This window comes from Nicotiana sylvestris, chromosome 9, assembly GCF_000393655.2.
Source record: "Nicotiana sylvestris chromosome 9, ASM39365v2, whole genome shotgun sequence".
NCBI classification, from domain to species: domain Eukaryota; kingdom Viridiplantae; phylum Streptophyta; class Magnoliopsida; order Solanales; family Solanaceae; genus Nicotiana; species Nicotiana sylvestris.
The window spans coordinates 188,249,823-188,262,017 of record NC_091065.1 but is presented as its reverse complement, the minus strand read 5'-3'; the positions used below and the strand labels follow the sequence as shown (position 1 = coordinate 188,262,017).

The window sequence follows — 12,195 nt, the reverse complement described above, 5'->3', positions numbered from 1 at the left end:
AAAATTTTGTGGACCCATCAACAATGCATAATGAATAATAGTCATTGTTTCGCCATGAATGTACCTCTTTTTTGACGTTTTAGGGCCATCAAATAGAATTCAAGACGATTCTCATATTTTCGTGTGCCATAATCCACGTCGTCTGCATAAATTTGGGCGACGGACTCCGAATTACCTAAAATTTTACGGACCCACCAGAAATAAACTAGTTAGCAATAGTATTTGCTTTATCGTAACTGATCCTTTTTTTAGTTTTAGGGCCATAATTCCGAAATTCGGGACGATTTTAAATTTTTTCTGCGCTAATGTCTATGCCATTTTCATGAATTCATCGACGGGCTCTGAAACGCCTAAAATTTTGTGGGTCTATCATAAACGATCTAATGAACAATAGTCATTAATATTCGCCATGACCGTTCCTCATTTTTGGCATTTTAGGGCCATAAAATAGGAATTCAGGATGATTTTTTATTTTTCGTGTGCTAATATCCACACCAGCTTCAAGAATTTGGGTAACAGGCTCCGAATCGCCTAATATTTTATGAGCCATTAGAAATAACCTAATTACCAATAGTCAATGTTTCACCATGATTGTTCCTCATTTTTGATGTTTTAAGGCCATAAAACATGAACTCAAGATGATTTTCAATTTTTCGTGTGCTAATGTCCACGCCGGCTTCATGGAATCCGGCGACGAGCTCCAAATCTTCTAAAATTTTGCGGGCCCATCACAAACGACCTAATAAAATTTAGTCATTGCTTTGCCTTGTGGCACTTTAAGGTCATAAAATAAGAACTCAAGATGCTTTCCAATTTTTTATGTGCATGCCATCTTCATGAATTCAGGTAACGGGCTTTGAAATGCCTAAAATTTTGTGCGCCCATAAAAAGCAGGATTAGTTACCTCCTACAGCAAAGGTTGATACCTTATTTATTTTAAATAAAAACCCTTTTAAAAAATTATATTCCATAGCTAACTTTTGATTTTTTATAGCCAAATATCTATTTATGGTCACCTCCTACCCTTAAGCTACAAAATAAGCTTTGTATTATTTTTCTTTCTCTACTCAAACTTCTTTTATCCCCTCAAATTTCTCGTATCCCCTACCCCATATCTATTCTCCCCCTCTCTCTCTCTCTCTCATCTTCCACCTTCATCTTACTTTTACAGAGCTTCTCAAAGATATTTTTGTTTGTACAGTTTCAACAAAACAAGAAGGATTACAATTTGCATACTTGAAAATCCTCTCTAAATAATTCTGAATTGAGATATTTGGCCTTGTGAGGCCATGAAAAATTGAGATCTTTTGGGTTTGAAATCTGCCATTAATATCGTTAGCTTCACCCACCCTTTGGAGTAGAGAAGATAAGTAATCTATGAGTTTTAGCATCAAGCTTTGATTTTGAGTGATTTCTAGCTCTGCCAATGTTGTACTGGTACTAAGAAAGAAAGGAAAAAGGGGAGAGAAAAGGGATGTGTTGCTTAGGAAAATCGTTGGCGGCGAGGACGATGTGGTGGATAAGAAGAAAGTGAAAATTGAGGTTCCTATTCCGAGGGAATTGTTATTTCCATCTGATGAGACGACATTAGGATTGTTCTTGAACAAAGACGACGGAGTTTGGGGCTGAGCAACTTGAATTTTCTGTTAATATATTTCAATGTATCTCGCTGTATTTCCATGTATTTCATTGTATTCATTGTCTTTTTTTAATTGTATTTCAATGTATCTCGTTGTATTTCATGTATTTTATTGTATTCACTATCTCGTTGTATTCCATGAATGTATTTATATATTTTTTTAATTAATATAATTTATGTATTCAGATGTATATATGTATTCAAATTGCTCTTGTTTTTTTGTATTTATCAGCTGGAAAAAATATTCAGCATATTTTCTCTAAAGGTTGCTATGTTTTTGGGGTATTTTTCAGTTGAGAACCTTTTTTATAACTGGAAATACAAATTTTTTTTTGTTGAGTTATATTAGGAGTCTATTATGTTAATTAATTCACTTTCTGTTTAAAAACAGCTGAATAGACCATGAATTGCGCTATTTACGTTACTGTATTCACAAATACATATCGTGAATACAATCGAATATAATAATTTATCTAGCTGTAATCCCCTGTTTCATATCGTGAATACAATCGAATACAAAAATCTATCTAGCTGTAATCCCCTATTTCACGCCTAGAAATGCTACTGTATTCATGAATACAGTAGCTTAAATACATCGAATACACTCTAAGAATCCTGAAAACATAGCTATATGAAATAATATAGTAAATGGTAGCTATAACTAGCTAATAACCACTAAAACATAGTGGTTTCTGAAAGTTTTTCTAAAAAATAACCTAATGAACAATAGTCATTGCTTCACGATAAATATTCCTTATTTTTCGGTGTTTTAGAGCCATTAAATAGGAATTCGGGACGATTTTTAATTTTTCGTGTGCTAATTTCCATACTATTTTTATGAACTAGGGCGATGCGCTCCGAATCGCCTAAAATCTTATGGGACCATCAGAAATAACCTAATGAACAACAGTCATTGCTATGCCATGACTAATCTTCTTTTTTGGCATTTTAGGACCATAAAACACGAATTTAGAAAGATTTCCAATTTTTTGTGTGCTAATATCCAGGCCATATTCATGAATTCGGGCGACCGGCTCCGAATCGCATAAAATATTGTGGGCCCATCAGAAACGATCTAATGAACAATTGTCGTGGCTTGATTGTTCTTAATTTTTTGACGTTTCAGGGCCGTAAAACAGGAATTCATGATGATTTCCTAATTTTTGTGTGCTAATGTCCACACCATCTTCATGAATTTGGGAGACATGTTCCGAATTGGCCCATCAGGAACGGCCTAATGAATAATAGTTATCACTTCATCATGATTGTTCCTCATTTTTGCATTTTAGGTCTCTAAAACATGAATCCAGGACGATTTTCGATTTTTCGTGTGTTAATGTCCTGGACATTTTCATAAATTTAGGCGATGGTTCCGAATTGCCAAAAATATTTGGGCATATAAAATATAATTTAATGAACAATAGTCATTATTTCGCCATGACCATTCCTCGTTTTTTGGCATTTTAGAGCCATAAAACATGAATTCGGGACGATTTCATGAATTCAGGCGACGGGCTCCGAATCGTCTAAAATTTTGTTGTTCCATCACAAACAACCTATGGCGTTTCGAGATCATGCAACACAAATTTATAATTATATCCACTTTTCGTGTGTTTTAGCACATACTGATTTTTTAGAATTCATTTGACGGGTTCTGATTGGCCTGAAATCTCATTGGTCCATAGAAAACGGTCTAGTGACCATAATCACTGCTTTTCCATGTCTTTCAGGTTTATTTTTTGGTTTTTCAGGGTCATGGAACACGAATTTATGACTATATTCACTTTTTCGTGTGTATTAGTATATGTTGATTTCGTAAATTATTTTTACAGACTCTGATTAGCCTGATATTTTGTAGATCTATGAAAATGACCTAGTAACCAATACTCAATGGTTCTCCATGACTTTCAAGTTTATTTATGGCATTTCAAGATCATGCAATATGAACTTATGATTATATCCACTTTTTCGTGTGTATTTGTACATGCTGATTTCGAAGAATTTTTTTTGACGGACTCTAATAGACCTGAAATTTTGCAGCTTATATAGGAAATGGCCTAGTGATCGATACTCAAAACTTTCATGAATTTCGAGTTCATTTTATGGCGTTTCGAGGTCATACAACACAAATTTAGGATTATATCCACTTTTTTCGTGTGTATTAGCACATATTATTTTGTAAAAAAAATGATGGATTGTGATTGGCCTAAAATTTCGTAAGTCCATGAAAAACTGTCTAGTGACCAATACTAATTGCTTCGCCATGACTTTCGGGTTTAATTTTTGGTGTTTCGGGGTCATGAAACATAAATTTAAGACTATATCCACTTTTTCGTGTGTATTAGTATATGTTAATTTTGTAAAAAAGAAAATTATTGACTTTGATTTACCTCGTAGGTCCACAGGAAACATTTTATTGATAGAGACTCAAAGCTTGGTTATGACTTTCGAGTTCATTTTATGGTGTTTCGAGGTCACGCAACATAAATTTAGGATTATATCCATTTTTTCGTGTGCATAACCACATGCTGATTTTGTAGAATTTGTTTGACCGACTTGAAATTTCTTAATTCCATAACAAACGACCCAATAACCAATACACATTACTTCGTCACGAATTTCGAGTTCATTTTGTAGTGTTTACATCTTTGAATTATATTCGTAGGTCCATAGAAGATTCGTAGGATTTGTATCTTTATTTCTTTTATCATATAGAACTTCAGTACTGTATATTTATTTGTACTGTTTACATCTTTGAATAACATATTTCTTTTATCAGATAGAACTTCCTTGGGTTTCTGGTGACCATTGTCCTTCATTTTTCTTGCACAGATCAAGTAAACGTTCTTTGAAAATTTTTTGATTCTGTATTTTCACAGCCATTTGAAGCCATTAAACACTTTGAAATCATAAAGAAGTACAACATTAGATTGGAAGTGCAAGAAAGAATATGAAAAAATTCACATGTTCTTCATTTATCCCAACGAATTTACACCATTTAACAATCTCTTTAATGAATCCAGAACCCTAAAAATAAGCTCTGACCCTTCTTTGGGTCATCACTCACAACTATCTCACACTACTTGAGGATTAGAGATCACTTTTGTTAAACTCACTTTCCAGGGACAAAGTTTGTAGCGTAGGCCCAAGCATTGTTGTTAACTGGGTCTGCAAGGTGATCGGCAAGATTCTCCAATGGACCCTTTCCGGTGACGATAGCTTGAACAAAGAATCCAAACATGGAAAACATAGCAAGTCTACCATTCTTGATCTCTTTTACCTTGAGCTCAGCAAAAGCTTCTGGATCTTCAGCAAGGCCCAATGGGTCAAAACTGCCACCAGGGTAAAGTGGGTCAACAACCTCACCAAGAGGCCCACCAGCAACACGGTAACCCTCAACTGCTCCCATCAACACAACTTGGCAAGCCCAGATGGCCAAGATGCTTTGTGCGTGTACCAAACTTGGGTTGCCTAAGTAGTCAAGTCCACCCTCACTGAAAATTTGAGATCCAGCCTTGAACCATACAGCCTCACCAAACTTGACACCATTACGGGCCAAGAGCTCGGGGAAGACGCAACCAAGAGCTCCAAGCATGGCCCATCTGCAGTGGATCACCTCCAACTCACGGTTCTTGGCAAAAGTTTCTGGATCAGCTGAAAGTCCAGCAGTATCCCATCCATAGTCACCAGGGAACTCACCAGTCAAGTAGCTTGGAGACTCACCAGAGAATGGACCCAAGTACTTGACACGATCAGGACCGTACCATGGGCTACCAGAAGAGACAGGCTTGGCTTTGCTAGCAGTCTTCCTCATGGTAACTTTCCCATTTCCGGTGATTTCAGAGGAAGATGGTGAGAGTTTCACTGCCTTTCCGGCAAAAGAAGGGGAAGAAAGAGCCATTGTAGAAGCAGCCATTGTAGTAGAATGATAACTCTTGAATGCACAAAAAGAAGAGTTGATTTGAGGCTTGAGTTTCATGGGCTTTGCACAAACTGTATATAAATGACTCTACAGGCCCAAAGACCTTATCCTTGAAATATCAATATCTGCTTTTTGATTGGTGGATGACAAGTTGTAACCTTTTGTATTCTTGTCCATTTGGCAAAAAATCTGCACAATTAAACATGACTAGATATTTTTAGATACATTATGGTTAAAAATCTAACCCAATGAAGATTTCCTTGCTTATAGCCAATAGGGATTTGCCACGTTTGATTGTGGATTATTGCAGTATAGTATCCACTTGACTAGAGCATAAGAGTTACTCATGGCCATGCATTGTTCACTCACTTCTGTATATTTGGCTGACTTGTAAAATAGGACCAGTTGTATGAGTGGCAAATTGACAATGAGACAAAAACTTTGAACGTTTGCTTGATCATGTATATGCAATAGATTTGAGATTATTAAATGATGAGAATTTGAAGGGAAAATAAAATATTGTATTAATCTTTGATGATCCTTAAAGCATATTAGTCACTCTAATATTGATGGCTTATACTTGTATTTTGTGTTAAAAGTGTTAATATACTTAATTACATGAAATGGCTAGATTTTCTTGCAAATGCCTAACAGTTGCCTTAAAGAAATAAGTTTTTTCAAAATAAAAATACATAAAATATTTGGGCATCTAATTGTAGTTTCCCAATTATGTCGAGCCGCCCCTATGATCACCTATAGGCAGAGGCATAAGTGGCGCACTAGTTACGTGTTCATCCGAACAGTGGCTGAGCCCTCTTAGTCAGAGGGGTTCGCCAAAAAATTATATTGTATAGTTAGGCCAAAAAAACTACTAGTAGTATATGGTGAATCTCTTTAACTTTTTTATACGTTTACTTCTTTATATATTTACACCCCTTAGTGAAATTCATGGCTTCGTCACTGCATGCAAATCTAATAATTTTGGCTCCAACTTTGTATATATGTTAACAAATTCACCAAGTACAAATACTAGATTTTAAAATCCAACAGGTTATTCTTGAACTCCAAACTCGAAAACATAATATTCAAATCTTGGATCCCCTAGCTCTACATGAAGACTTAGATTCAGGGGCGGACCCACGTGGAGTCAAGTGGGTTCATATGAACCCGCTTCATCGAAAAATAACATTGTATATATAGGTATATTTTTGCTGTTTTCAGACAAGTAAAGGTATAAATATAATTTTGAACCCACTTGAAACAAGTAAAATGTCTAGCCTGTTGGTAAAGAGGGTTCAAATTTTCCGCATGGTCCTGAGTTTGAAACCAGCTATTCACATATGACTTCAAATGTTATTTTTTGAACCCGCTTGATAAAAATCCTGGGTCCGTCACTGCTTAGATTACATGCATAAAGCAACAACAACAACAACCAGTATAATTCCACAAGTGAGGTCCGGGGATTACATGCATAAAAATGTCCAGATTTAATTTGCGTGAGAAAACATATCTATTGGCTCTTCGTGGTGATGCAATTAACTGAAGGAGATTTATGGTGGCTTTAAAGATTTACAAAAATGTCGACATTAAATTCAGAAAACTTATATATATCTTGCTAAGAAAATTGTACTGGGAGCTTTCAAGACAGTTTGCAATCGTTAAAACCACATATTTTGGTTGGACCCCAGTAGTAAATATCTTGAAAGAACTAATGCTAATGGAATCTTGAAACCCAATGAAATTGTAGATAGAGATATCATAAGATAAGAACTCTTTCACTCACTCCCTATATAAATATTTAAGCCCAACTGACTACATCACCACAGCTAACTTCTCTATTACTTCAGCCATAAAAAAAATCACTTCTTTCTCCTTTTTAAACCATGGCTGCTTCTACAATGGCTCTCTCTTCCTCTTCTTTTGCCGGAAAGGCAGTGAAACTCTCACCATCTTCCTCTGAAATCACCGGAAATGGGAAAGTTACCATGAGGAAGACTGCTAGCAAGGCCAAGCCTGTTTCTTCTGGCAGCCCGTGGTACGGTCCTGACCGTGTCAAGTACTTGGGTCCATTCTCTGGTGAGTCTCCAAGCTACTTGACTGGTGAGTTCCCTGGTGACTATGGATGGGATACTGCTGGACTTTCAGCTGATCCTGAAACTTTTGCCAAGAACCGTGAGTTGGAGGTGATCCACTGTAGATGGGCCATGCTTGGAGCTCTTGGTTGTGTCTTCCCCGAGCTCTTGGCCCGTAATGGTGTTAAGTTCGGTGAGGCTGTATGGTTCAAGGCTGGATCCCAAATTTTCAGCGAGGGTGGACTTGACTACTTGGGCAACCCAAGTTTGGTCCATGCTCAAAGCATATTGGCCATTTGGGCTTGTCAAGTTGTGTTGATGGGAGCCGTTGAGGGTTACCGTGTTGCTGGTGGACCTCTCGGTGAGGTTGTTGACCCACTTTACCCTGGTGGTAGCTTCGACCCATTGGGTCTTGCTGAAGACCCAGAAGCTTTTGCTGAGCTCAAGGTAAAGGAGATCAAGAACGGCAGACTTGCCATGTTCTCCATGTTTGGATTCTTCGTTCAGGCTATCGTCACCGGAAAGGGTCCATTGGAAAACCTTGCCGATCATCTTGCAGACCCAGTTAACAACAACGCATGGGCCTACGCCACAAACTTTGTCCCTGGAAAGTGAGTTAACAAAAGTTGATCTCTAATCTTTTAGTGTGAGACTGAATATGTAGCTTGTGAGTGATGAACCCAAAGAAGGGTCAGAGTTTATTTTTAGCATTCTGGGTTATGGGTTCATTAAAGAGATTTTAATGTGGTGTAAATTGGTTTGGATTAATTAATGACGAGCATGTGAATCTTTTCAAATTCTTTGACGTTGCACTTGTCTTTTGCTTTCCCTTGAAAAACAGAAGGAGTTATATCTGAATCAGTTTGCACACATCATGATATTACAATCTAAATCCAACCCTATATATAAGTTTGGTTTGGTTTGATTTTCTCGGTTTTGCCTAAACTATGACCACCCCGACTAATTTGCATTGCATTTGATTGAAAAATCACCAATGGTGCTTCTTCGACCTTTTTAACCTTTTTTTCTTAATTATTGAATTGAAGTAAAAAAAAATGTCAGTTCACGGAGGTTGCTTCTTAGGTGCATAAATTTTTTTCTCGCGAATAGGTTGGTGTTCAGTATACCGCTTATTTAACATATGCTTTGCATGAACATCTCAATATCCAAGATAAAATGAACGAGAGGAAGAATCGAAGAGGCGAGTATTCTCGAAGAGAAAAGCGTGATATTCTAGCAAAGCAAAATCAAATGCAAGCGTGATCTTCACCAGAAACCCAAGGAAAACTTTTTTGGACCTTGCATTCTCAGATTTACTAATAAAGATGTGGTGGGAGTGGGACAGCACAAGACAATAACGATCCTACTTAATATTAGTGTTGTTGATTGAAGCGGGGGAAGCAGAATAATTTCCATCCATATGTTGTCTCCGTTTATTAGAATAGAAATTCATAACATAAAATATTTCCGTTTTTCTTTTTATTGTTTGAATATTCAGGAGCTAAAACCATTCCAACGCCCCCTTTCATCATGCATAAACTAAACCAATAATTAGATTTGATTGTATAGTGTATATCGTTATGTACACAAAATTGGCAGTTCGAATTTTGAGAAGTCCTTCGCCGCTTTATCTTATTGGGTAACGCCACATTAAACTTACCAATATCTCAAACCATTATCCAGCAAAGAGGTATACTCTGGATGGGATAGTAGCAAGGAGAGATAACAACAACAACCCAGTATAATCTCACAAGTGGGGTCTGAGGAGGGTAATATGTACGCAGACCTTACCCCTACCCCGAAGGGTAGAGAGGCTGTTTCCAGAAGACCCTCGGCTCAAAAAGTAACAGAAGCCGCTATATTAGTACCATATAAATGCATAATAAAATAACAGCAATATAATAGATATGCAATACAGAATACAGAATACGAAAAAGATGGCTGGTATAGTAAAACTAGCAGGTAAAGCCCTGCATCAATAGACGACCAATGACATTCTTAGTCTAACTCCTAACTAGCTAGTCTCACTCTATTGTGCTGTAGAAATATTCACAACTCTCCCCTAACCTACAACCTTAATACTCGACCTCCATAATTCCTTGTCTAGGGTCATGTCCTCAGTAATCCTAAGTCGCATCATGTCATGTCTGATCACCTCTCCCCAATACTTCTTAGGTCGTCCTCTACCTCTCCGCGTGCCCACTACCGCCAGTCGCTCACACCTCCTCACCGGTGCATCAGTGCTCCTCCTCTGAATGTGCCCGAACCATCTGAGTCTTGCTTTCTGCATTTTGTCCTCCATGGGGGCCACGCCCACCTTCTCTCGAATATCTTCATTCTTAATCTTATCCATTCTTGTATGCCCGCACATCCACCTCAACATCCTCATCTCTGCTACTTTAATCTTCTGGATGTGTGAGTTCTTTACCGGCCAACATTCAGTTCCATATAACATGGCAGGCCTAACCACTGCTCTGTAAAACTTACCTTTTAGTAACGGTGGCACTTTCTTGTCACACAAGACTCCCGACGCTAACTTCCACTTCATCTACCCCACCCCTATACGGTGTGTGACATCCTCGTCAATCTCCCCGATCCCCTGAATAACCGATCCAAGGTACTTGAAACTACCCTCCTGGGAATGACTTGAGAGTCAAGCCTCACTTCAACTCCCGCTTCTGTCGGCTCAACTCCAAATTTGCACTCGAGGTATTCCGTGTTCGTCCTGCTCAACTTGAAACCTTTAGACTCAGTAGCAAGGAGAGAGTAATGCACATATTGATCCAAAAAAAGACGGTAGGTACAGCTAACCTATGAACAGCCAACCATTGTACTGTAAAAATTGGATAGGTCTATTGAAAAATAGGCATATGACAATAATTATTTTAGCAACAGTGAACAAATCGTTGGCATAGACTAGATATCATAACGGTGCCGTTACAATAGCATTTAGGTGATATCAGCGCAATTTAACTATAAAACTGTTGCAATTGTGACAATACCGTAGATTGAAAAATAGAGAAAAGGGGACCGTGTTAATTAGAAGATCTTTTGAAAACGAAAAGTCCACAATTTTTTTAAAAAAAAATTCAGAAAAAAAAAAATGTGTCCATAGGTCACAGTACAAAGTCTCTTGTTAAAATTTTGAGTTAATTTTATATCCACTTGTATTTTTTCTTTCACAAAATTTTCAACTCTTAAACGCTATTCTTTTTGTCTAACTTAAAAATATCATAAGATCGCAATTTCCTGGGAAAAAATTGGTGAAATAAAGAATGAATCTTCCACGGTTAACAGTTCTCTTGACATTGTGCCATTTTAAGGCATTAAACACTTTGAAACAGTAAAGTTTTACACTAAAGATTGGAAGTGCAAGAAAAAACTTTAAAAGATTCACATATTCTTCATTAATCCAAACCAATTTACATCACATACCAATCCCTTTACTGAACCCATAGCCCAAAATGCAAGAAAAAAAAGACTCTGAAAACTTCTTTGGGTTATCACTCAAAAGCTACATACTATCTCCCACTACTTGAAAATTAGAGATCAAGTTTTGTTAAATTCACTTTCCGGGAACAAAGTTTGTGGCATAGGCCCAAGCGTTGTTGTTAACTGGGTCAGCAAGATGGTCGGCAAGGTTCTCCAATGGACCCTTTCCGGTGACGATAGCTTGAACGAAGAAACCAAACATGGAGAACATAGCAAGTCTACCATTCTTGATCTCCTTTACCTTGAGCTCAGCGAAAGCCTCTGGGTCTTCAGCAAGACCCAATGGATCGAAACTACCACCGGGGTAAAGTGGGTCAACAACCTCACCAAGAGGCCCACCAGCAACACGGTAACCCTCAACAGCTCCCATCAATACGACTTGGCAAGCCCAAATAGCCAAGATGCTTTGTGCGTGAACCAAACTTGGGTTGCCCAAGTAGTCAAGACCACCCTCGCTGAAAATCTGGGAACCAGCCTTGAACCATACAGCTTCTCCGAACTTGACACCGTTACGTGCCAAGAGCTCGGGGAAGACACAACCAAGAGCTCCAAGCATGGCCCATCTGCAGTGGATCACCTCCAACTCACGGTTCTTGGCAAAAGTTTCTGGATCAGCTGAAAGTCCAGCAGTGTCCCATCCATAGTCACCTGGAAACTCACCAGTCAAGTAGCTTGGAGACTCACCAGAGAATGGGCCCAAGTACTTGACACGGTCGGGACCGTACCATGGGCTGCCAGAAGAGACAGGCTTGGCCTTGCTAGCAGTCTTCCTCATGGTAACTTTCCCATTTCCGGTGATTTCAGAGGAAGATGGTGAGAGTTTCACTGCCTTTCCGGCAAAAGAAGAGGAAGAGAGAGCCATTGTAGAAGCAGCCATGGTTTAATAAGGAGAAAGAAGTGTTTTTTGATGGCTGAAGTAATAGAGAAGTTAGTTGTGGTGATGTAGTCTGTTGGGCTTAAATATTTATATAGGGATTGATTGAAAGAGTTCTTATCTTATGATATCTCTATCTACAATTTCATTGGGTTTCAAGATTTTATTAGCATTAGTTCTTGTTGACATGGCACTT

The 12,195-nt window shown here is 38.0% G+C and overlaps 3 protein-coding genes across 3 annotated transcripts; 1 reads left to right on the top strand and 2 right to left on the bottom strand.

The window, feature by feature from the left end:
• Positions 1–4,590: 4,590 nt before the first annotated feature.
• LOC104242038 (chlorophyll a-b binding protein 40, chloroplastic) lies at positions 4,591–5,618 on the bottom strand. Its single transcript, XM_009797013.2, has one exon. It carries the CDS (start codon positions 5,616–5,618, stop codon positions 4,752–4,754), a length of 867 nt encoding a protein of 288 aa, XP_009795315.2. The 3' UTR covers positions 4,591–4,751.
• Positions 5,619–7,377: 1,759 nt separating this feature from the next.
• LOC104242039 (chlorophyll a-b binding protein 40, chloroplastic) lies at positions 7,378–8,433 on the top strand. The gene has a single exon (XM_009797014.2). The coding sequence runs from the start codon at positions 7,445–7,447 to the stop codon at positions 8,246–8,248; it is 804 nt and encodes a 267-aa protein (XP_009795316.1). The 5' UTR covers positions 7,378–7,444; the 3' UTR covers positions 8,249–8,433.
• A 2,570-nt stretch (positions 8,434–11,003) lies between these two features.
• LOC104242040 (chlorophyll a-b binding protein 40, chloroplastic-like) lies at positions 11,004–12,118 on the bottom strand. Its single transcript, XM_070156734.1, has one exon. The coding sequence runs from the start codon at positions 12,000–12,002 to the stop codon at positions 11,199–11,201; it is 804 nt and encodes a 267-aa protein (XP_070012835.1). The 5' UTR covers positions 12,003–12,118; the 3' UTR covers positions 11,004–11,198.
• Positions 12,119–12,195: the final 77 nt, after the last annotated feature.

Excerpts from the sequence above, each read along its gene's own strand:
- LOC104242040 (XM_070156734.1), bottom strand. The coding sequence starts at position 12,002 with ATGGCTGCTTCTACAATGGCTCTCTCTTCCTCTTCTTTTGCCGGAAAG.
- LOC104242039 (XM_009797014.2), top strand. The coding sequence starts at position 7,445 with ATGGCTGCTTCTACAATGGCTCTCTCTTCCTCTTCTTTTGCCGGAAAG.
- LOC104242038 (XM_009797013.2), bottom strand. The coding sequence starts at position 5,618 with ATGAAACTCAAGCCTCAAATCAACTCTTCTTTTTGTGCATTCAAGAGT.